General features: G+C 42.6%; 1 protein-coding gene across 1 annotated transcript in view; it reads right to left on the reverse strand.

Annotated features, from left to right (window-relative positions):
* Nucleotides 1-25,278, reverse strand: part of gbe1b (glucan (1,4-alpha-), branching enzyme 1b) — a 94,262-nt gene that overhangs the window by 50,447 nt on the left and 18,537 nt on the right. The window contains exons 3-10 of the mRNA XM_030744335.1: nucleotides 20,457-20,572; nucleotides 18,184-18,309; nucleotides 17,278-17,413; nucleotides 15,066-15,156; nucleotides 13,561-13,770; nucleotides 4,954-5,069; nucleotides 3,093-3,220; nucleotides 2,705-2,803 (exon numbers count right to left, since the gene is read on the reverse strand). Of these exons, the coding sequence (XP_030600195.1) occupies nucleotides 2,705-2,803; nucleotides 3,093-3,220; nucleotides 4,954-5,069; nucleotides 13,561-13,770; nucleotides 15,066-15,156; nucleotides 17,278-17,413; nucleotides 18,184-18,309; nucleotides 20,457-20,572 (1,022 nt within the window). The remainder of the gene's footprint in view (nucleotides 1-2,704; nucleotides 2,804-3,092; nucleotides 3,221-4,953; nucleotides 5,070-13,560; nucleotides 13,771-15,065; nucleotides 15,157-17,277; nucleotides 17,414-18,183; nucleotides 18,310-20,456; nucleotides 20,573-25,278) is intronic.

Here is a 25,278-nt window from a genome sequence, read left to right on the forward strand (position 1 = left end):
GAAATAACAAATAATCCAATGAACCTTGAAGTGCAGAGACCCACTGAGGAAACTAAATATCCACTCCCTCCTGTCGGAAATATAGTGATGTAATTAAAAAAAGCCTCTTTTGCACATTTTCTACAGCTCCCTGTCTTTGGTCACAGATGACAATAACTGTCCCCTCGTTCTGCCTGCGTACCCCGACAGTCGGGGGGGGGGAGATGAACCTTCCAGATGAACCGTTTTTCATGGGAAAGCACCGTTTCTGCTTTTTAACAATTAAGCTTGTATAAGTGTCTGGGGGGAGAATTGAATCAGCACTGAACACAAACAGAAAAATAACCCTCGCATTGATATCATATAAGCCACGCCAATGACAGACATTTCAGAGTGAATAATGAATAATGTGAAATGCAAAGGTGGCTGCCAGCCTATTTAAAGCTTCACTTAGGAAAAAAAAAACCATCACAGAAGAAATTTCTGCCTAGATCAGTGACTAGATGACCTTCACATTATTAAATCTCATTTTTCTTCCCATTCACAGGAAAAAAAAAAAAAAAAAAATCTCCACACATCCATGCAGGGGACTCTTTAAAAAATTACTGATCTAAGAAAAAGGTCATTATGAATGAATAAGTCAAAAGCTTTTCTTTTTCAATAACAATTGTGTCGCTTCCATCATTTATTCATAGCTCAGTGTTTGGATAGATAAATACTGACCTTCCCACTCGCACAGTGGGTAGGATTAAGAAGGGGGGGCGGGGGGGTTAGAAAAGGCCAAAAAGGCCTTCTTCAGTTTGAATCCCCTGAAATCCTATTTATAAATATGATTTTAGAATTAGATTCAATGTTATCGGTTTCATGAAAATATACATTACATTCCCAAGTTAATCCTCCTCAGGCCTCACAGTCCAGCATTTATTTGGCAACTGTTGCACGTCTTCAGAAACCGTTACTAAAAACAGACCATCGTTAACAAACCGTCTGTTTCATTACGGTATTTATCACACGGGGAGGGGGTGTCAGCATTCATGGTAAACCCTGGAAGGGTCGCAGCCGTTCCTGTGTTTCAGAAATCAGGTAAGTTTGGATTATTTTTCTCTCAAATGCATATTTGTTACTCCAAAAAGCTTTTTTTTTTTTCCAGGAAAGTTCACAAATGTAAATAAAACAGAATGCAATGAACCATTTAAAGCCTGGATTTAATTGGAACAAAGACAACATACAAAAAATGTTGAATCCCTGATTTTATTTTATTTTAACCTTTTCAAAAGTATTTGATCATTTTGAGACCGTCAGCAGAAACATGTTTTCTAATAGCTGCGACAGGGGCATGTTTCCAACTGTGTTGCATCACCTTCTTTTTGGAACCGAGGGGACCAACTGTTGTAGTTTTTGAAAGTGAAATGCTTTTCAGTTCTTGCTTGATATCCAATTTCAGCTGCATAGAGCTCCTTTTGTTTAAATTTTCAGTGTTTCGGGGCTGAACTGCAGGGAGGCTGGTTTAGAGCCCACACTCTACATCTGCAGAGCCAAGTGAGGCCTTTTCCTGATGAAGACAGCTGGATAAAGGCACATATGCTCCTCCAAAACCTGTACGTGCTGTTTGGCACTGAAGGTGCTTTATCAGATGTGGAAATTAACCACGTCACGTTCATTTAACCACTATATCATCACTACAAGCTAGACTGCCTTTCTCCCGTTTAGCCTTTAGGCTGCAGTCTCAATGATCCAAAAACAATTTCAAATTTTAATTCATCGTCTTCAGCAGCTTTCCACTGCGTCTCAGTCAATCATAAATTAGGACTGAGCCCAAAGAAGGCAGTCTTTGTAAATCTTGTTTATGTGTGTATAGTTTTTTTCTTTTCTGGGTATAATTTTAATCATTATGTGTGTGGATGCAGGGACGTTCACTGACACCGGTTTTCAGAAGTGTTCTTAAGCCCACGCAGTAATTTCCACAACAGGATCGTGTTTTAACGCGGAGCTGCCCGAGGCCCCGAAGATCACAGTCATTCAGTATCAGCTGTCAGCCTTATCCCTCGAGTACAGAGAGTCATGTTTATTCGCTTAATCTTTTAATGATATTGTGCACCATAAATGATGAAACCCCCAAATTCTCTCGGTTTTATTCTTAAATTAAACTATTTTGCCTACACAGTCTTTCACTGAACAGTAAACCCATCATCATGCTTTTTTCCCCCCTTCAGAGAAACCCTGGCTCTGTGGGATGATGTTCTTACACCCAATCATGCTAATGACCTGTAACTAATTAACCTAATTAGTCGTGAGAAGATCCAACAGGTGTGTATATGCGTGTGTGTGTGTTTTCGAATCACACAACTTTCTGGATTATACTATTATTTCTGCCATGAAATTTAAAATGAACGTAGAGTATGGTTTCACCATTTGCCATGCTGGCTTAAGTGCTGAGTTGAAATAAATTGCACTGCAATCACTGCACGCGGTTCTCTACTTCACCATTTTTTATTTTTTTTACAGGTTTATCAAGGCTCCCGGTCTATGCTACATAAAAGCGCAACAGTGTACAGAAACATTTGTTCCTTAAGGCCACGAAAGCCTCCCGGTAGACTCAGCTTTGTCCTCTGACTGCGTGTTGTAGCTTTTCTAACTTTATATCAGCGTCACCTGTAAAAGCGGTCAAGGTGGAAAAATACAGAAAGAGCACAAAGACAGATTTAAAGGAAGTAAATCACCTCACCTGAATCCACTTGTCAGGGATCGCCATTGCCAGCCGGTAATCAAAACCAAGTCCTCCCTCCTCCACTTTTCTGCAGAGAGCTGGCATCCCTGACACATCCTATAGAAAAGTCTCGCTCTTTAATATCACACATTTAAGCTTTGTGATTTCAGCAAAGATCACATCGATACCACCCCCCCGAGCTCACACAATAAGGAGTGAAATTCCTGCACCACAGGCAAAAAGCAGAGTGACACCCCATTTCCTTTTGCATTACCTTTTAATTACAGCAATGAATACCTAAGTAAGCTATGCCTAACTAATAAGTGCTTTTAATTAATAACAGCTGTGGGCAGTGTCATTGCAAAGTTACTGGATGCAAAGATGTGTGCAGCAGCGTATTTCTTACCTCTGCAACAGTGATGCAATCGGGATAAAGGGTGTGAAGAATGTGATTGGCAAGCATCAGGTAAACCAAAGAGTCTTCATCCACCTGTAGGCCAAAGTATTCACTGTAGTCCCCTGTGAAGCCTGTGCCTGTAAACGCCCACACAGTGAACACTCATCATGTTTCCACCTAAACTTCTAAAACCTTTCATGCCTCAGATTTTTTTCAACTGATGCAACTGCTTTACTCCATCCATCCATCCATCCATCCATCCATCCATCCATCTCTACTTATCCTTTTCAGGGTTGCGGGAGGAGAGTACACCTGGACAGGTTGCCAACCTGTCAAACAACCACTCACACTCCCATTCACACCTGTGGGCATCACCTCTGTGACATCTTCCTAAAATTTCTTAATATTGTGAAATTAATGTAATTTTAATGAAGGCTCATTTGGATAAGAAACTAGTAAAAACCCCTCCGGCGACTAGAGCAGAACTTGCGAGGTACTCAAAGAGATTCAAACTCGGGAATTATTAATAACATTAAATATCGATGAATATTTTTTATATCCCCTTCTATTATGGGATTTTTAAAAATGTGTTTTGTTTGTGTAATGAGAATTAAAGTTTTATTTTTAAAGGTGGGCATTCAGTATTATTCACCGGATATTATTCATGTGTACTGTGGTCTACACTCAAAACACTTCAGAAATAAAAGGCATGCAAACTTTATTATTTTTGGGCCACAAAAGCGGAAAATGATTGCTGTCGAGCACAGCTACATGTTTTTTTTTTTTAAAAAAAGGATATTAATTTATATCTGACAAGCAGCGATGCTTTTCAAAGTACTGTGACTCAGAAACTTCCTCTATAGCAACACGTGTCATAATATTCTGAGTAAGTGATGAAACTGATGTTTCTCCATGATACAACATCCCGACCAGGCAGACAAGATTTTAAAGAAATTTAGTTATTAATATCAATTTTGTTACCACTATCGCTGCTGTTACTACATCATAATCTTTGCTGTCGTTGCTTCAAATGCTACAAAAACAGCAAAAATACAAAAACAGCAAAAATAAAGTATTTCTTATCTTATAACCTGACTATGCTAGCTAATATGTTTCACATTACTTTATCTCTATATAGAACTTTTTTTCTGAACTGTTACATAATAAAGAAAATTGAAATATATCACACAAAGTGACCACAAACACACAAGAAGTCATAAGCTGACAATTTATATTAAAATTCACCTAAACAATGAATATAGGCATACAATTAAAAAAAAAAAAAAAACAGAAAGAAAGAAATTTGAAAATTGTAGCAAATCAGATATTTTAGTTCACATATTTTGCAAAATCTCCAAAGCAGACAACACCTGCTTTCATGAAAACTCTTCTAACACTCCCTTTGCTTTGGTGCATCACTTTATTTCCTACATTATAATTTAATAAATCAGGTTCAGTGAGTATATTTTTTAATGTAATTTACTTTAAGTCTTTTTGTCTTACCAGAACTTGTTCTTTAAATATCATCTGGATAATATTTTTCACCTTTATATTAACCTTTTATATGAAAGTGTTAATGGAAAGTGTCTTCACATAAAAAACAAAAAACAAAATAATGTTTATATAAATTAACACAAACATAAAAATCCACCTCGTGATGGACGGGATAAGTTCGACCTCTCAACAAAACTCAAATTCATCTTTAACCCTCCAGAGTCTGAGCTGCACTCTGCACTGTGGGTTATAAACAAGAACAGTATGACAGGCTTTACACACACACACACACACACACACACACACACACACACACACACACACACACACACACAGTACAGCTCCGAAATATAAGGCGCACACAAACCAGTCTTACCGATGCCATGGTGATGGTACAGCATGGAAGTAACACCATCAAATCTGAAGCCGTCAAAGCGGTACTCCTCCATCCACCAGCGCAGGTTTGACAGCAGGAATCGCAACACTTCCCAACTAGAAACACACACACACACACACACACACTCAAGGTCAGACAAAGTAAAAGCTGTAAATTATTCACACATCTCACTGTGCACTTTAGGCACCAGAGATTAATTTTCACCCCTACAGGACATTCACATATTGATAACCAAACTGGGGTTATGTTGGAGATGGAGCATAAATGAGAGTAGATGGTGTTTTCACCAAGTACACTCACTAATTTAAAGAGGGGATCGTGTCTTTCAAATAACCAGTTGTCAAAATGAGAAACCAGAGGCTTCCAGTACACACTGAGCTTTTCTGATTCCCATCACTTCACTTGCACTTGGACAAGCATTTCATCCAGCTCAGCCCATCCCTGTCTGTTTGGATTTTATGCTGCACTTGGGTAAAGAAACAGCATACAGAGGAATTGAGTTCTCTCTCGAGGACGAGATGAATCAGGCGCTTCTACTCGCTTTGGCTTCGTCTTCGCTGTTTGACAAGCTTCTCTGTCCCACAACCAAAAGGGCAACAACAGAAATAAGAAGCTAATAAACTACCCGAGTATGAAAGTGTAAATTGTGGTTGTGTTGTAGCCCACGGTGTGCTACAAAGCATGCAAATGCTCACTGCGCCTGTTGACTGGACTGTGTCGGTGGAGGCTAGAGGAGGTGGATTCCATAAATGGCCCCAGCCACCCCGCCTCCTCCCCGCTCCTGACTGGGCGAGTCATCCGGTTTCTAACAGCCTCTCAAGGCAAAGTACACTACACACCTCAACTCTTTCCGTTCGGAGGTGCGTTACCATGGAAACATCAGTTAAAAACTCAATATTTGGTTGTCTATATGCAGTGTGTGTGTGTGTGTGTGTGTGTGTGTGTGGAGCACCAAATGAAACACTGTATACATGGATGCCAAACTGGGAGGCAGCAGCGACGCCCCAGGGATGTGAGGCGAATGACATTCATGACGTTGATTAAATGGGAACTGCTGCCTCTGCTTAGGCTGAAGCCAGCTGTTCTCCATACACCGACAATGCTCGTAATGATATGTATAAAACAATAACTATAACTCTAATGCACGTTTCTGGTTTTGGAGTGTCCTGGAAGGACAGCGGTCACCGTCTTCTTGAGCTTCACATCGGCTTCAACTGACAGAGCGTGCTAAGAGTTTGTCAACAGCAATAATTCAACTATATTTATTTGCGACGCACACGCGAGTCGGCTGTGGCGCACGGCGGTGGAAGATGCTCCAATCTGACAAATGTTTCACCTCATCAACATCATTCTTGTGGTGGCACAGAGGGCCATTTCACTGTCTAGCTAAATGGAGTGAACCACATAAGCTGCTTGTAAAGCTGAATTCTTTCATCAATTAAAACGTTAATGTATTATTGAGTGACAGTATCCTGACTTATAAAAGATGGACATTGAGTTCCCCCCCCCCCCCCAGTCTCAACACCACACCGAGGGGCCCTTCAAATTTTTCTCTTTTTTTTTTTTTTGCAATTTCATCATGTCAAAAAATTGGTGAAGCAGCAAGAAGACCCAGATTCATGCTTCAACAACACTTCAGTAACATCCTAAACTGAAAGATTTCACGCAAACACTAAGCAACCCGTATCCTTAATAATGCTTTATCTTTAAAAAAGCATTATAGATTTATCTAACGCTAAAGCCTGAGGATTACACCTCTGTGGCAAAAGACAAAATCCCAAGTTCTTTTGGCCGAGAAAACCGTGACACAAAATACATTTAAATGCGTTCCCTGCTGTGCTCCACTCCTCAGGGATGACCAACACCAGCACTGTTTGACAGGTGTGAAGCTGCATGTTACATCGGTACCTCCTCCTTCCCCAGAGAAAGAGCACAAGAGAGCCTGGTATGATCCGATATAGCAGGCTGGCTGGGTGGTCACGCAGACCCTGTGATAAATAGATTAGGTCCTCCACTCCACTGCGCAGAGCCAACAAAGGCTCAGACACAATGTATCCTCACGGGATGGAGATAATAGCCAGTGAGAGCCAGAGGCCCAAGATGAAACCATACTGCCACATTAGGACCCACAATGCCATTCATCATCAAGTCCAATTACGGTGAGAAAGTTAGATCTCCATACCCAATGCAATGCACCGCTTATCTATGCAGTTCAATGAAGTTATCACTTAGTCTGTGGTGTTAATGCAAAAGCAAATTGCATATTACACACTGTCCTCATACTAAAGCTCAGCAATGACAGGGAAACCTGGTTAGGGAGCACTAATGGAGTAAAAGCCTAATATTGCTGCTTGTAGAGAAAGATAAAGTGATCTATCATATGCGTTTCTGTTTTACCTGCAAGTGCACACAGCCACAGCAGTCTCCCCAAATCAATTCAGAAGAAAAAAAACAAACCCATAAGCTTCATGTTTAGTTGCTCCTCATTAGAGCTCATTTCCCCCTCAAGCTGACCACAACTGTGCTCCATATCATGGTACGTGTTTACATTGGGTTTGAAAACTGAGGGAAGTCATAACTCGTTGGGTTCCTAGAAGTCAATTTTGCATAAGGGGTCGTGGCGACTTGCCACAAGATTTAAGTCCCTGTTTTAACAACATCACAGGTAAGCTGCAGATAAGACCAAATAAATTTAAGAAGCTGACAGGTCATTCTGCGAGGAGTGTGATGCCCAAACTATGCCACCAGACAGCTTGATGGATGGCGTGCATTCGTTAGACCAAAAAGGACAAATGAGGTGCCTCATTTAACGCATTTCAAAATCTTCTAGAGTCCCTGCAGCCAGCAGAGAATAGAGACACTGACGGCAGTGTCAACTACAATGAAACCACATTTCTGGGTTTAGGCTTGATTTATTCATCAATCGATTTTCTATAATTCAGCTCTGTATGCATTAAATAGAGACATGGGCAGTCGAGTTTTGAAGAACATGACTTCCTTGTACTGCATCTCTACTTTTGTGGCCACAGTGTGCGCTTGAATGTTCTCACAGTTTGCTTTTGTATTTCCAGTTAAACCGCTCTGCAGTATAACAGTGATTTCAGTAAGCCATATAACACATGTCTGGATGCACACAGGTGCCGTGTTGGACTTGTGCAGAAATGACATCTTTATACCGTGTAGCACATCGTAAGCAGCCATTCCAGCAGTCTGGTAATACTGGCTGCCTTGCTGGGTAAATTCTCATCTAGAGATCTGACAGCCTGTCCCTGTATTGCTTTGCTTTGTGTTAGATATCTGCCATTTTTTTTTTATGCAGCCTGGCAGCTATCTGCTCTCGCTTGGCATCTTGGGAGGAATATTCTGCTGCCTGTGAGACTGCTTGTATGTTTAGCAACCTGTAATTAGTATCACTTTGTACTTGCTGTCTTTCAGGAATCAGTGGCTGTCTGTCAAGCTTATTCTAATTCTCCAGAGTTTTCTCCAGTGGACCATATTTTAGTGGTGGCAGGACATCCAGGAGGTGTTTCTATAAGAAAAATCACTAAAGTTCTTTTAATAACCACAGTGACAAATCATTTTAATTACTGGTCTCCAAAACTTTGTTAGCCAGTTAGCTAGCTGACTAACTGCAGCATCCATCCATCCTCTTAATCACTTATTCAATTCAGGGCCGCAGGGGGAGGGAGCCCACCCCAGCTGGAGAGAGGTGGGGGTACAGCTTAGACAGGTTGCCAGTCCTTTGCAGGGTAAGGGCTCCAACATACTTGCATGCTAAATGTTGTAGCAGGATGACACTGTCTCACTAGTGCTGCTGGTCCTTATCACCTGGGAGAAAACAACCAGTCTGCATTTGACCTTCACACAGCGTCATCCACACCAAACTGCTGGGTTTTTGGAAGACCGCACGTTTGCGTCAGTCGACACCCAAACAAACGGAGAGACAGACACACATTCACCGTCACACTTACACCTGTGGCTGATTCACTTAACAAGCATGTCTTTGGACCATGGGAGGAAGCTGGAGTACATGCAGAGAACCCACATCAGAACCAGGACCCTCTTGCTGCGAGGCACCGCTGCACTGCTATGCAACCCCAACACTCAATTTCAAAATTTACAAACTATATATTTTTTTTCTCCTATCTGTCAGATAGTTTTAAAGGGCATGAAGGTGTAATGCTCCCATCTTCCTACTCAGTGGCTCCATCCAGCACCTACTGGTAGCAGTACAGGCAGCTCCAAGGAGCCAACTCGCACACCTACTGCTAAGCTGAGCTCATTAGCTGAAGCTCACTAGAGAGGAAAAACTGCTTTTCCCATTGTTGTGTGACCTGATGGGGTAGGGGAAATAACTCATGGGTGTTAAATACTGGAATGAGTGCATTTGAATTGAATGACTGAGTTTTCAAGTGTGAGTTTATCGATTGATCACGCAGCACCCGAGCCCCAGCTACGGCCCAAAGTTGGTCCAAGTATGTAAAAACATGAGTTCTCCTGAGGGAGCTGGATCTCTTTTTGTTGTTGTGTTTCTTCTGTGATGGTTTCTGCTTCGTTTCTTTAAAATAAAAGCATGCCGGTTATCAGCAGGGTGATTCCCTGCTTCCCTGGATGTCTTTTCTTGTGTGTTGTTTTCTTATTTTAGAACTTTAAAAAAAAAGAAAAAGAAAAAAAAGGATGTTTAGCTGGTAACAGATTTCATACCATCATCTCATGCTCAGGAGGAAATTGCATCATTTATTGTGTAGCTAGTTTTATTGGATACACGGTAGGGGGTTACATGGATTCAAATCTAATTATATATTTTGATCGGTGTTTGAGCATTATATTATACATCAAACAAACAAATAAAAAAATCATGTGATTCTACTTTGTTTGATCTCTCGTACTTGAATACATGAATATACTGACAACCCAGGAAGGATAATCCCGTTTAGTAAAATGACTATAAGACATCTTTTTTTTTCTCCATTAATTTAGGATTTAGGAGCACACAGGTATATACTGCCCAACGCAAACATCTTTAATTAAATATTAGAAAAGAAAAAAAAAACAGAATAATCTTTTCAAAGTGAGAACTAGTTAGTCCTCAAACACAGGGGCGATCTTTCAGCATGAAAACATAGAGAAAAGTTAAAAAGCATTTTCAAAAGCCTAGCCCCGAGCCTGTTTTTCATATCTTAAGAATTCACACAAAAATTGATGAAAAATGGATGCAAATTATCCTGAGAGAGGTTGGGGGGGGGGGGGGGGGGGGGATTATAGACTGGGCCCACATCAAGCTCTTCAGAACTCTCACTACTGATCTGCAAAAAGGCTTGGCTTCTTTGGCTGCCAACCCCCTACAAGCGCTCCACTTACCCGGTCACTGTGTCAAGGTGACTTTGACGTATTTGAAAGGGTTTACGAAGGAAACAGTCGCCAACGAGTGATGTAGAGATCCCCTAATTAGTTTCTGCTCATCACATCACTGTGCGTCTGGGCAACACACCTTGTAGGTTCACATATACTACCTCTTGATAGTTTATAGATTTTAAAGTGGAACTATTATGCTCCAAATTTTAATTCTTGGACTATATTAGGGCAGCTAATAGAGCAATCCATATTTATCTTGTTCTCTTTTACGCTGAGCAGCCTCATGTTAGCTGAAACAAACCATGGCTGGCCCCAGCAAAAGGCTGTGCACGTTTAATACGAGCATCCATCCAAGTATTTATATGACAAAAAGCATAATAGGTCCCTTTATGAAGTACAAGCAAAGTTCCCTGTATGTATTAATAACATCCGAGACATTTCAGCCCAAAGAAAATATTCAAGCATTTTTTATGATGTTTTGGCTAAAGTAGATTAGAATGAAAGCAAACATTCAAAGAGCTATTTACTATTTAAGATGCATATACACATCCAGTATTAGACAGCTGCCTCTACAGCTAAGGTGGTAGCAGGTGGACGGCGTTAAATATTTTTTTTTTGTACATTTATCATTTACTCGATTCAACTTAGCAAGCAGAAACACGAGGTGCATTATTTAAAAATGCTAAACTACAGCCACCAGCATGTAACACCTGTCCTGATAGTTTCAATGCAGCTCACTTCTTCTGCAGCCAGGTTTGTATTCAGCAACAGCAGAAGCCACGTCTAGCATTCCTGCAGCCTGGAACGAATGATTGCAAAGCCAGACATTCTTAATACTGAATGCAGACACATTTGACTCAGAGGCAACTCAAGTTAACAAATTGGGTAGCAGGCATCTATCTAAACAGCATTCTCTCTGGACTGTGTTGAATGTTTTATGAGGGGAAAAAAACTGAAGTGGAACACATACAACAACAACAAAAAGGTGTTCTTTGATAAAGATGCACAAGTGGAAGCAAAGCAGAAGAGGCAGCTAGCAACAAGGAAAGTGCGTTTTTGCTCCAATAGCTCGTATCAGTCAGCTTCTGTCAACCTAATAAGAACATCATGGTCGGACTGTGATGGCTGATAGCGAGTCTGCTTGATTAAAAACAGACTGTGTATCCCACAAGGTTCACGGGGAGCCTCTGAGGTTCATTTCCTTCCAAAGAAAGTAACAGAAAGCTTGACACAAACGACATGTCCAAACATCCTGCGAGAGGCAAAGAAGACAAATGAACTGGCTATGACATTGCAGAGCTCCTTTGGGCTTTTACAAATGACTCCTCATATGCCTCCCAGTTGTGGCGTATGTCTGCACCATGTCTAATGAGTGCTTCTGATACGAGGAGGGTTCAATAACTAATGAAAGAAGAACCTTGTTCTCTTATTATAGCCCCCCCTGCCTGACACTAAGCATTGTATAATATATTGGAAACCGCTGCACACTAACACACACTTATTAAAAGCGAGTTCAAAAAGGCATTTGATAGACTCAACAGTGCCTGTTCCTCTTTAATGCGAGCTGGGATCATTTTCAGGGTACAGAGGCAAGAGAGGCACCTAATTAACGGGGCCAACAACAACGCCAGTCGATAGTTTTGGTTTACAGCGAGCACCGGCAGAGACCGAAAATATAAGCTGCCCATTTATGACCTTTCACGTGCTGTCGAACACTTTTGCAATTAGCCGAAACTGTGAAAAATTATCAGATTTCTGCAGCGCGGTGACATTGGTTCATTATTCATAGCACATTAAAATTCAACACCTGCCTGGACAAACGTACAAAAAGGTAAAAATCAAGGTAATTGAAGGAAACTTAGATTCGCAGTTAACCACTCGTTCTACGCCTCACCTACATATCAGATTAACAGCGAGCCTTACTTCACGGCCATTTGGTTGAGCGATGTAATCTGCCATTTCTGAGAGCATGTCTCGCTTTTGACCTTCAACAAATCTCTCTGTACGAGATAGTCTGAGAAAATATAACAAGTGGTATGTCAGCTTCCCATTTATCCTCATTTATCAATCTGTGCATGTGTTTATAGTTATATGTAGCTCATGCAGACACAGTGTTTTCTCATAAGTTCAGTGTCTTATGTAACATTCCAGTCTGCACTGCAGCTAGAGAATAATGGAGGAGTTCAAACTGCAGTAACTGACCGGGCCGTGTGCTTTCAAATCGCGCTAAAAAAAAAAAAAAAAAAATGGATGTTGGATCAGGAGGATGTTAATCACAATAAACTAAAACTGTATAAAGAACAAAAGTAAATTAGTTCCTGTTAATATCACAAATTCTACAGCATGTCCATTTTCACTGCAACCGTAATTATTAATAATTATGGTTTAATCAAATTGTGCAAACTCTTCAAGACTTGAAAACACTTGTTAATGTTCCCTGCTCAAGTTATTTTTTCCCAAAATGATCCATTATCAAACTGACTCACACATCATCTGTTATGCTTCAGTGCGCAGACATTAATTGGCACATTGGTTAGGTGCACTTGCTCAACTACTTTTTAACACAAATGTCTAATCGGCCAATCACACGGCAGCGGTGCAACGCATTTCGGCACGTAGACGTGCTGAAGACGACCTGCCGAAGCTCACAGTGAGCATCAGAACACGAAAGAAAGGAAGATTTAAGCGACTTTGAACGTAGCGTGAAAAGCTTAGCGTTTCAAAAACTGCTGATCTGCTAGGATTTCCTCGCATAACCATCACTGGAGAACGGTCTAAAGAGAGAAAATATCCCATGGGTGGCAAATCTCTGGGGAAAAATGCTGCGTTAATGCAAGAGGTCAGAGGAGAAAAGCACGCAGGACATCTCTGAACGCACAACTCATTACAGCAGCAGAAGACCACACCGGCTGCTTCTCCCGTCGGCTGAGAACAGAAGACTGAGGCTAAAGGTCACACGGGCTCATCAATACTGGTCAATAGAAGGTTGGAAAAAAGCGTCCTGGCCCGACGGGTCTCGATTTCATCATTCGGAGCCAGAGTCAGAATTTGGCAATTTAAGTGAGTTTGAATATGACAGACCCTGTTGACATGATACATGACTCACCTTGTTGAAGCGATGCCATGAAGGATTAAGGTAAACCTATACAAACCCCGTTTAATGTTTAAAATTTAAAGTTTAAGTTTAAGATGAGGTACACCCGTTCACAGTGAACTCTGGACAAAGAGCACCTGGAGTAGTTGAAGAGACGGCTGCCCCACAGGCTGTGCTCCCCTCTCGGCGGAGAATGGAAGAAACAAGAGTCGGACCCATCAAACCTATTCAGGCCGTCTTCGGTGTTCTTGGAGGCGTGGCTGTGGACAACATCCAGGAGCACCATAATGCCCATCGAATGAGCCACATCAATCAGCTGCTTCAGCTCATCGGGGGTCCCATAGCGGCTACGAATACAGATTTATGTTAGGTTACCACATAATCTTAACTCTGAAGTTCAGGTTTATTCAAAATCACCACTCAAAGAAAAGCATATGTACAACCGACATATGTCATGTGTCAGACTAACCTTTTTTCCCTATAATTGGACTATTTTGAGCACATGACTAACAGCATGCACATATGTAAACACAGTGTTTAAAAAACGACTTTTTTTCAAGGGCCCAAATTATACATATTTTGTTAGTTGTTTCAGTTTCTCTAACAATAAACCTGTCAAGCTGATTTTAACTCCTACTCGTTGGTTTTATTCTTTCTCAAACTGCTGTCACAGCCACAAAAGGCCCATTTAAGCACAAGCACACGCTGAATTTATATTTTCATTAAAATGTTTGTAATTCAAATGATCACAACAGCATTCAGCAGCAAATTATTTTACAAACACAGTCGCATTTCTTTTATATTAACCTCTTTTACAGCCTATTGACACCATCCAAAGTGTTACTGTGGAACTTTACAACTGTATGTATACATATTCATACACACACACACACACACACACACACACACACGCGCCTGCTCTTTATATTGCTCAGAACTATCCAATCTCTAACATCTGATCCTCCCATCATATCAGCTTCCTTTAATAAATAAAAAAAAAACAGGACACGTAGTGACAGGATTATCCTGCTTTATGGTATTCAACCTCAAAAGTTTTAAATGACACTAAGAGATCAATCAAGGGTGAAAAAAAAAAAAAAAAAAAAAAAAAAAAAAAAAAAAAAGAGAACAATTTGATTTTTTATATAAAATTTATATATATATATATATAAAAATAAAAAATAATACTATGCTCTACTCTGAGCAAGAAGGATCTCTGAAAGAAGATAAAGACTCAGACTAGTCCACCTTTATCTACGACTCTCCCCACTCTGTGGATTAACAGGAAATGTATTTACAGAGAGATTATTGCTGGTGTCAGACTTCCTAACCTTGATTTGAGGTGCCTGAGTTCAGCAGAAAGTTGCTCACTCAGTTTGTTTTTGTGACACTCGTTCCACCCTCAAAATAAAACAACTTTAAAGCTGCTTTAAAGAGCACGCCGAGTCTCTTTAAAGACATTCGGCAGGTAAAGCGGTGACACTGGAAACCTTAATGTCAAAATCCTTCAGACTTTTATTTTTCAAATCATTTTCAAATCATTTCAGGTAGGAGTATACTTCCTCTTTCTTCTCAACAAGACAAATATATAATTACACATAATACTCTATATGAAACTTTATCTGAAATTGATCACATTTACCTGGAAGCAGCAAAGAAACTTGTAATCTGATATCCAAAGCTTGCATAGTAGGCGTGCTCCATGATAGCCATCAGCTGAATGCAGTTGTAACCTGGGCCAAGAGAGGAGACACTGCAATTATGTTTTGAAATTATCACCATTTCACGTCTTAAAGTCATATTTTACCAGATTAAATAGCCAACTATATCTAGCTGTGGCTAAACTATTAAAATATTCATCAAAAAAACATGTGTTAGGCATGCATGGCAGCGGGATACAGTGTGCTTATTTGTTATTAAGTCGATTTGGATAGCTTAATTTCCCTGCAGTAACTAGAGGGGTTATTAATCTTGCAATCTTCTTCTTCTTTTCTAACGATTCATTTTAATAAACCCCTGCCGTTCAGCTTGTGTTTAAAACGTGACTTAAAAAAATGCAAATACTTCCCATCATGTGTGGGTTGGCTGTCCACACAGAATAAGACACGTTTAGAAAAATGCTCTAAAAAGTCTGTCTTTCTCAAAGTGTTTTGGCCACAATTTGGTACAGAAACCAGCTGAAAATCTTTAAGAGTTGATACTATTTGACCTGTGTCAGTCATACTGTATGTATGAGCTCCAGGCACTTCCTTTTTCACACAAACTCCAGTATCCTAAAGACAAGCTGTGGCAACAGGGAAACACTAGCTATCAGAGTCAGGAGGTCATATACCACATTTCGAAACGACCTACAAAAACTGCCTCTATGAATAAGAGAACAACAGGCTTTTAAACTGCCACTGAGGACTCTAGAGGGAGGCCCTGCGGTTTTCACTGTTGCATTGAACAGATTTATTTATATATATAGCTATATCTTTTCAGGCTAGAGAGACAGAAAAAAAACTTTGCCTTCTGAAGGATTGTGACAAAGCACTGGGGTGAGAGGAAGTTTGTCTTTTTTTATATTTATATATACACTCTCTTTCAGTCAAGAAAATGAAATGGCAGGTAAAGTCAGCTGTCACTGGAGACGGTGGAGTTTAGCCTCCCGGAGAATCCTCATTGTATAGAATCCCTCGGCTAATGCAGCATTTACTCTGGCAGCTTCCTTATCCGCTAAACAAGATGACACAACCGAGAAAACAGCACTGATCACATTTCTCTTGGTTTGGCGTGTCAGTCGTGTCTGTGCCTTTTAATAATGTCAGTGCAGCGCGACGCTCCTGAATGCAAATAAGGCCGCAACTCACAGGGGCAGAAGTAAGACAGCTATATGTTCCATAGGGCTGAAGCAACATTTGAACACTGCTCTTTATTATTGAGATACTCGGGAATTGATTGCTTAAAATTGAGTGAAAAGTTGTGCGACCTTTTACAGTGTAAGTTCACGTATATTCATTTGTGAACATCTCAGTCACAATATAGTGAAAACAGGGTCATAACTTCCTTGCGACTAAGAAAAATTGGGGATTGCACTGAATTCTTTTTTACAAGCAGTTGCGGTGACCAACTGTAAAGCGATTAGTTCCACATATATACACACAAATACTGTTAAAAAAAAAAAATCGGTGCCAACTTTAAGGATGAAAACGTTTCGGTCACCACGCCAACGTCCAACCATAAGTGTGATTTGTTACTGAGAGGAGGGGGCAGGCAGACAGCTTCTCTCCAGTATTGACTGACTGAGTCATGAGCAGGGGGGGAAAAAAATGGTAACAAGTTGTCAGTTTTAGATCCACAACTGCTGTGCAGTTGGGCTTGTGCTGTGGAGCCCCCTTTACAAAACACTACCCACTGGTCAGTGATCCCTTTAAGTCGTACCAGTAAACAGGATGTTGACTTGCTGACGTGGTTTTATCCAGACAGAGTGTGACAGGTCTGCCACTGTAAATACTCGTCCTGGAGGAACAGCAGTACTCCACTGGGTCTGTGTCTACTATGTTATGGACTAGTGTTGACAGAGACAATGGCAGTTACCAAAAAAAAGAAATAGATATTAAAACCCCCTAAAATATTTTTTCAACCACATCCATAGTTGACTCAGGACTGACACGTATGGCGGTATGTGACATCCATAAATGTCCTAATGCGCCGTTTCCTTTCTGTTCTTGCTGGAGAACGTACAAAATGTTCTCCAGTTGAAAATCTCTCACTGCCTCTTAGATGAAGGGGCTCACAGCACGATGACTGCTGTACACTTTTTACAGCGAGCCAAAAGAATAATCTTGCAGAGCTGCGGTTTTCTAATATCTTACCCAAGTCTTTTATGCGAGGCAGCACATTGGTTGTGAAGTTGCTGTATGAGGCGATCTTCCCCTCCGGAGAGGCAATGCCCACATGAGCCTCGTATATTCTCAGGCTCGCGGGCTTCCTCGGTCGAGGGTGGACTTGCTGAGCAGGAAGCCAAAAAAATTAAGATTAACAAAATCACAACAGAGTTTATGCTTTGTTTCCCTAAAAACTGCTAAAAATAAAATACATCTGCTGAGCAATTATGACCCATGAATACAACGTGTGGGTTTTTGTACAAATATTTCATCGCTGACACAGACAGCTCCGCACATGTAAAACAATGTGCTGCACAACAGGAGAAGCATTTGTTTTATACATAGTGCTTATTTCCCGATGGCTACCCACCAAGCCTCGCGAACGCACCATTTCAAGCACATGATTGAACTACTTGTAAATAAAACAAATATACTACCAGTACAAGGGCCCCTCTAATTAAAACAGTGCCAAATAACAAGTGATAAAGAAGGCAAGGTGGCCTTTAATAGCCTCTCACTGTTTTGCTTGTGCACTCTTGGGCTAAGGACATCAAGTAGCATTGAGAGACATTCAGCCCCACTCAAATCAGCAGCATCGAGCACCCACGTTAAGAATGGCCACAGCAGCTTTGCATTTGGGAGGCAAAGCTGACTTACAATGAGACTGGTCCTCATTGCAAGAAGGAATGAAGCATGGAGGGTATTTTGTGAGCTAGCACTAAGCAAACTGTGGTTTTAGTGACATAACATTCAAACATTAGCACTGTGACAAGGCTTTTTATTAAAAAAAAAATACTTTTTTAAATGATGTACATTTAATTTTCATTTTGTGACACTCAATATTTGTTACATTTAGTACTGCAATAAAGAAAATTTTGTCAGTTATTAACTTACAATGTAAGGCTGAGGTGGATCCCAGTGAACCCAGTCATAGATGACAGATTTCTCCTCCCTGGTCACATATTTTGCCCAAGGCGAGATCCGGTAAAGGCGCTGCCCCTCTTTGGTGTGAACTACCACCTGGGAAAACAAGACAACTGAGCGCTACGTTACAGCAAGGGCACCTAAACAATGGACATTTAAATAAAATTTGTTAAAAAAAGGCATGACAGTCACTTTACATAAGCAGCACGGACGTCTAATAAGCACACAAAGGATAACAGACACCATCACGTGCACTGAGGTGAGGATTAAAAACCTACAGGAGACGTGGATGAAGGATGACTATGTAATCTAAAGTGAAAGACAAAGCTACAGAAGTGGGAAAAACAGGAGAAAACATCAACCTCTGCGCTTCCTGCATTAAAGTCAGTATTTACATCTTTTAGCCATGAAATGCTTACATCATAAAACTGTGCTGTTGCTTCCTATCCATTATACAGAAAGCTGGTGCAAACTGTTGATGAAAACCGCCCCTTTTCCAGAAACCCAATTCCTACTCTCCGATGCAAAATTCACAGCTTTAAAAGTGTTATGCATGGCTCTCTGCAGGATACATAGCACGATGTAAGGGACAAAAAGGCTACAGTATTGACTTGAAAACTTGTTGCAGTAAATTTGGATTCAGTGGTGATTTATGCTGTTGTATTTTGAGGGGTGCAGCTCTTTAATTGGTTTTAACAAAGCCACAGACCCATGTTGAGAGGGGATTTGAGCCAGGGAGCAATTTAGAAAAATAGGAAATCTAAATCATTATCCTTTGCCTCTCATCTATTATGTCTGCAATTCAGGATTGGAAGGGGGTAAAATAAATATAGTTTGGAAATCTGACAAGTTACTTTGCCTCCATCAGTCAAATAAGAAAGGAGAAAGCCAGCGTGAGAGTTGGAAAAACCCACTAAGAAATCGATCCTGTAGTGTTTCCCACAGTATGTGTTCACCCTGTTTTGTCCCCTGCAGAAACAGGCATTAGAACCCGACTAATTCTGGCTACTGTTGTGAAGTAATGACTGTTCCAATGCCACCTGCCTGTGAGCTGTTGGCCAGACTCCCCTCTGGGGTTTTTTCATTATGGCCAGGCCACCTGGGGTTAGCTGCCTGGCTCCCCTTATGACATGCTTCACAGTTTATAGGATTAGGAAAAGATAGTTGGATAAATGGACTGGCATAAAGCCTGACAGAGTGGTGGTCCTTCACAACAAATTGGCCAGCATTAGGCACATTAAAGAAAAATCAGATGGCTGGTGAAGCTGAGGGGGTGCATAAACAGGAAAAACAACCAAGAACTGGACAATATGCAAGAAGCGAGGCGTGGAGGTGTGGACAGAAAAACATTTTTGATTGGTTCCATAATGCTTCCGTTCATTCTCTACAATCTTGCATACTTGCATCACAAAGGGCTGATTGTAAATACTGTACCCACAAAAGGACACTGCTTGTTTATGGAGACAAATTGGGCACTGAACAAAGGGGATGGAAGGGCAAGCTGCTCTACATGAGAGCGATTGGAGCTAGGCTTGTGCTTCCACGAGGGAGTGCTGTGGAACTAATTCTAAAGTGGGGCTCACAGCAAGGCCGCCATTCACAGGCAGCAGGGGTGCACAACGAAAGGCCAGGTGCCAGCGTTTCCATCTGCTTCTTATCGTCCTTAGACTGACCTCCGCTGACAATGGGAGCCGGGCAGCCTGTCCAGGGCGCAGGAGCTTGCCAACGATGACCCAGTCCCAAGGAGAGTGCCGTAGCGATGCCATCCACTCCACGCCTGGCATCTCATTTCTGGGTTATTTCTCATCCACGCTGTTTGTTTGGGAGACAATGCATAATAGGAGGGTGCATCTTTTGCATTTAACCCTGATGAATTATTTACCAGAGCTTAAAACCAATCATGTACACCCACTGTGGGCTGTGTTTTGCACCGAACAAACGGAGCACAATGTCCTGAGGGATCCCCGCAACAGATGGGAGCAGAAATAAGAGCCATCAGTCGGGCTCCTCAGGTGTGTCTACTCTCCACTGTGCAGATTGTGTACATACAGTAATCTCCCTTCTGCACTGTGAGTATGACATGTTGTTGATGGCGACACGCCAGGTTTTCACTTGGTTCATAAGACACCACACATGACAGGGAATCTCCCACGAACATTATAGTGACAAGTCCCTGTGCCACTGAGGCAAGATGACACCTACTGAGGGTGTGAAAATAAGCATGAAGATGTTTTGTTCTCTACCTTGAGTTTAGAGTTATGATCCACAGCTGGAGACTTGTCATGCTTGGGTGGAAGAATCAGTTCCCACTTGCCAAATTCTTTCTTGGTGTAGGGGTGGGAGAATTTGTCCCAGCCATCTATGGGGAAACAGACAGAATTTACACACATCATATTAATTGGTTCACAATGTAGACACAAACATTAATTCTAATTAGCTGCAGCCTGATTAAAGAAAGTTACAGGCAGTGGAAAGAAAACTTCTCAACATGCAGCCCAAATATGTCTTCTTTTTTTTATGGATCTTGGCCTCTTTTGCTATGAGCTGATCACAGACCTGCAGGAGGGATGTGATTTCTGGATTTCTTTCTAAAAAAAAAAAAATTCTAAAAACAGGCCACAATTTGTGCAGGGTTCCAGCCAGCGGTTGATCGCCCGGCGTCGCGCCAAGCTGAGGTCGTTCCGGTTTGCTGCAATTAGCAAGCTGGCAGGCACCCCGCGCACTCCGCCCCGTCACCGATACCGAACTCTGATTTCTTTTCTCTCGCTAGATTGCTGCACTACAGTATTATTTCAACACAATTTGCAATCCACCACCAGGCACGGCCAGGTGGATTGCAAATCCACCTGGCGAGGGGCAAGAAGAGGAAAAAGGGCTCAAATTACAATTTCAAGGTTCCTATCAAACATTAAATTCCGGGAGCCGTGAGAGGCCTTGAAGAAAAGCAGCAAAATTATGTCATTTATGTCATTTTTCACGGGATTTCTGCAAACCCATTAGTGGAAAGAAACGGCGCTATGGGACGCGCTGAATGTGTGATATGTAAGAGTAACTCTTCTGGTTTATATGTGACAAGAATTATCCATCTAAATGTTCACTATCACTCAATTAGCACGCAAGCACGATATTTTAGTGTTTAACATTAGCAAGCTAATGAGCATTAGCATGCTAATTAACATTAGCTTAGGAAGCTAAAACTGTCCAGAATGTTATAGTAAGGTTAACTTCTTTGGGAAAGATAATACTGTGCAAATACAAGGTTTATTGTTATCCATCCATCCATCCATCCATCCATCCATCCATCCATCCATCCATCCATCCATTCTCTTCCGCTTATCTGGGGCTGGGTCGCAGGGGCAGGAGCCTAAGCAAAGAAGCCCAGGCTTCCCTCTCCCCAGCCACCTCCTCCAGCTCATCCGGAGGGACCCCAAGGCATTCCCAGGCCAGCCGAGAGATATAATCCCTCCAGCGTGTCCTGGGTCTACCACGGGGCCTCTTCCCAGTGGGACATGCCCGGAACACCTCACCTAAGAGGCGGCCAGGAGGCATCCTAATCAGATGCTCGAGCCACCTCAACTGGCTCCTTTCGATGTGGAGGAGCAGCGGCTCTACTCCGAGCCCCTCCCGGATGGCCGCACTCCTCACTTTATCTCTAAGGGAGAGGCCAGCCACCCTTCGAAGGAAACTCATTTCTGCCGCTTGTATTCGCGATCTTATTCTTTCGGTCACTACCCAAAGCTCGTGACCATAGGTGAGGGTAGGAACGTAGATCGACCAGTAAATCGAGAGCTTCGCTTTTACACTAAGCTCTCTCTTCACCACGACAGACCGGTGCAGCGTCCGCATCACTGCAGAGGCAGCCCCGATCCATCTGTCGATCTCCCGCTCCCTTCTCCCATCACTTGTGAACAAGACCCCGAGATACTTGAACTCCTCCACATGGGGTAAGAACTCGTTCCTGAGCCGGAGAGAGCACTCCACCTTTTTCTGGCTGAGGACCATCGCCTCAGACTTAGAGGTGCTGATTCTCATGCCGGCCGCTTCACACTCGGCTGTGAACCGTTCACTGCGAGCTGGAGGCCACCCCCTGATGAAGCCAACAGAACCGCATTATCCGCAAAAAGCAGAGATGAGACTCTGAGGCCACCGAGGAAGAAGCCTTCCGCCACCTGGCTACGCCTAGAAATTCTGTCCATAAAAATTATGAACAGAATCGGTGACAAAGGGCAGCCCTGACGGAGTCCAACACCCACAGGAAACGAATCCGACTTATTACCCGCTATACGGACCAAGCTCTCACTGTGGTTGTACAAAGACTGAATGGCCCGCAACAACGGGCCAGACACCCCATACTCCCGCAGGACCTCCCAAAGGACACCCCGAGGGACGCGGTCGAATGCCTTCTCCAAGTCCACAAAGCACATGTAGACTGGTTGGGCAAACTCCCACGCACACTCGAATATCCTTGAGAGGATAAAGAGCTGGTCCAGCGTTCCGCGACCAGGTCGAAAACCGCATTGTTCCTCCTGGATCCGAGGTTCGACTAACGGACGCACCCTCCTTTCCAGCACCCTGGCATAGACCTTACCGGGGAGGCTGAGGAGTGTGATCCCCCGAAAGTTGGAGCACACCCTCCGGTCTCCCTTCTTAAAGATGGGGACCACCACCCTGGTCTGCCAATCCATTGGCACTGCCCCAGATCTCCACGCGATGTTGCAGAGGCGTGTCAACCAAGACAGCCCTACAACATCCAGAGCCTTCAGGAACTCAGGGCGAATCTCGTCAACCCCAGGGGCCCTGCCACCAAGGAGTTGTTTAACTACCTCAGTGACCTCACCCCCAGTGATGGTCAAGTCATCTCCCTCGTCCCCAGACTCTGCTTCCACTACAGAAGGCGTGTCAGCGGGATTCAGGAGGTCCTCGAAGTATTCCTTCCACCGTCCGACTATAGCCTCAGTTGAAGTCAGCAGCACCCCACCCGCACTACAAACCGTGTGAGTGGAGCACTGCTTTCCCCTCCTGAGTCGCCTGACGGTTTGCCAGAATCGCTTCGATGCCGTCCGAAAGTCTTTTTCCATAGCCTCACCGAACTCCTCCCACACCCGAGTTTTTGCTTCGGCCACTGCCCGAGCTGCATTCCGCTTGGCCTACCGATACCTGTCAGCTGCCTCCGGAGTCCCACAGGCTAACCAAGCCCGATAGGACTCTTTCTTCAGCTTGATGGCTCCCTTCACCTCCGGTGACCACCATCTGGTTCGGGGGTTACCACCACGACAGGCACCAACCACCTTGCAGCCACAGCTCTGAGCAGCAGCCTCAACAATGGAGGTGCGGAACATGGTCCATTCGGACTCAATGTCCTTAGCCTCCCTCGGAATGCTGTCGAAGTTCTGCCGGAGGTGGGAGTTGAAGATCTCCCGGACTGGGGCTTCTGCCAGGCCTTCCCAGCACACCCTCACAATACGATTAGGTGTGCCAGGTCTGTCCAGCATCTTCCCCCGCCACCTGATCCAACTCACCACCAGGTGGTGATCAGTTGACAGCTCAGCTCCTCTCTTCACCCGAGTGTCCAGAACATACAGCCGCAGATCTGATGATACGATTACAAAATAGATCATCGACCTGCGACCTAGGGTGTCCTGGTGCCATGTGCACTTATGGACATCCTTATGTTCGAACATGGTGTTCGTTATGGACAAACTGTGGTTTGCACAGAAGTCCAATAACAAAACACCATTCGGGTTCAGATCGGGCAGGCCGTTCCTCCCAATCACGCCCCTCCAGGTCTCACTGTCATTGCCCACGTGAGCGTTTAAGTCTCCCAGGAAGACTATGGAGTCCCCAGATGGAGCACCCTCCAGCACCCCACCCAGCGACTCCAAAAAGTTGTTATTATTTTAAACAAGAAGCACTCCAAGAGCACAAACCTCTGCCAGGGATGCCCACACTGTTCATTTTGTTTTCTTCGTTCTTTTAAAACTTTAAGAAGTTTGTGTTCCAAAATCAGATCAGGAAAGCATGACAGATGATTCCTTTGATTACACAAACATTATGTTGGAGCAGGTAATGATAAAAGCTATTGATCTGTAAATAACTGGACATGAATAACTTGGTTATTTTCAAATATTATACTATATTTCTAGGCAACTAGGCAGCTCATTCTCTTGACAATACTTTCTTTAAAGATATAATGCATTTTGTGGTCATTGAAAGAAAGGCAGATGTGAAATGTAAAAGTGAGGTCAGAGGTCAAGTGTGACATGATATAAATCTTTATACAGTACTTTCTACATGTTGACGATACACACCACACGCCCCCAAACGCTACCAAAAGCATAACAACCCCTCATTTTTTTATATTTTGCTTCCAGGGAGTGAGACTTGTAATTTTTAAACTGGTCTAGAACAAAGTGTTTTAAACACTGACCTATTAATCATTCAAGCTTTTAAAAAAATAAAGCATCCAACTCAAGCGATGAACCAGTGTTGTGTCTACACAGACAACTTAGCAAAGAGCCAAATTAAAATTTTTTCTTTAGGCACTTCGTTACTAGCAGCCTGTCACAAAAACACATAATTTGTTCCCATTTTTCAGGTGAAAAACTCCAAAGATAACACAGTTTGACAAGCATAAAATAGTATTTTGGAAATCACCAAGTTGTTACTGTTAGCTGAAAACTTGGCACGTTATATATTTTATATGAGAAAAGTGGAGTCCAAAAGAAGAAGAGGGTAGGCCTCAATAACCATTTAGAGCAGATGAACAGTATCCGAAGGTCACGTTCAGAAGAAATAGGAAAAAATCCTGACACGGGACCCGAGAGATGCATCTGGCCCTTCAGTTGAGCCATCTGCTGTTTGCCAAAGTCTCATCAGAGATGATCTCAGAGGAAGAGTGGCTATTAAGAGGCCTTTCTTAAGGGAAGGGAAGTGGGGAGAAAAGGCTGATGTATGCCAGATTACACAAGAACTGAACTGTGAACAGATCCTGTGAAGTGATGATCAAAATTTCCAATCTTTGGTTCAAATTGTAGTCAGTGAACAATGATCCCAAATGCACTGCCA

The sequence above is a fragment of the Archocentrus centrarchus genome, chromosome 13 (assembly GCF_007364275.1).
Source record: "Archocentrus centrarchus isolate MPI-CPG fArcCen1 chromosome 13, fArcCen1, whole genome shotgun sequence".
Lineage (NCBI taxonomy): Eukaryota > Metazoa > Chordata > Actinopteri > Cichliformes > Cichlidae > Archocentrus > Archocentrus centrarchus.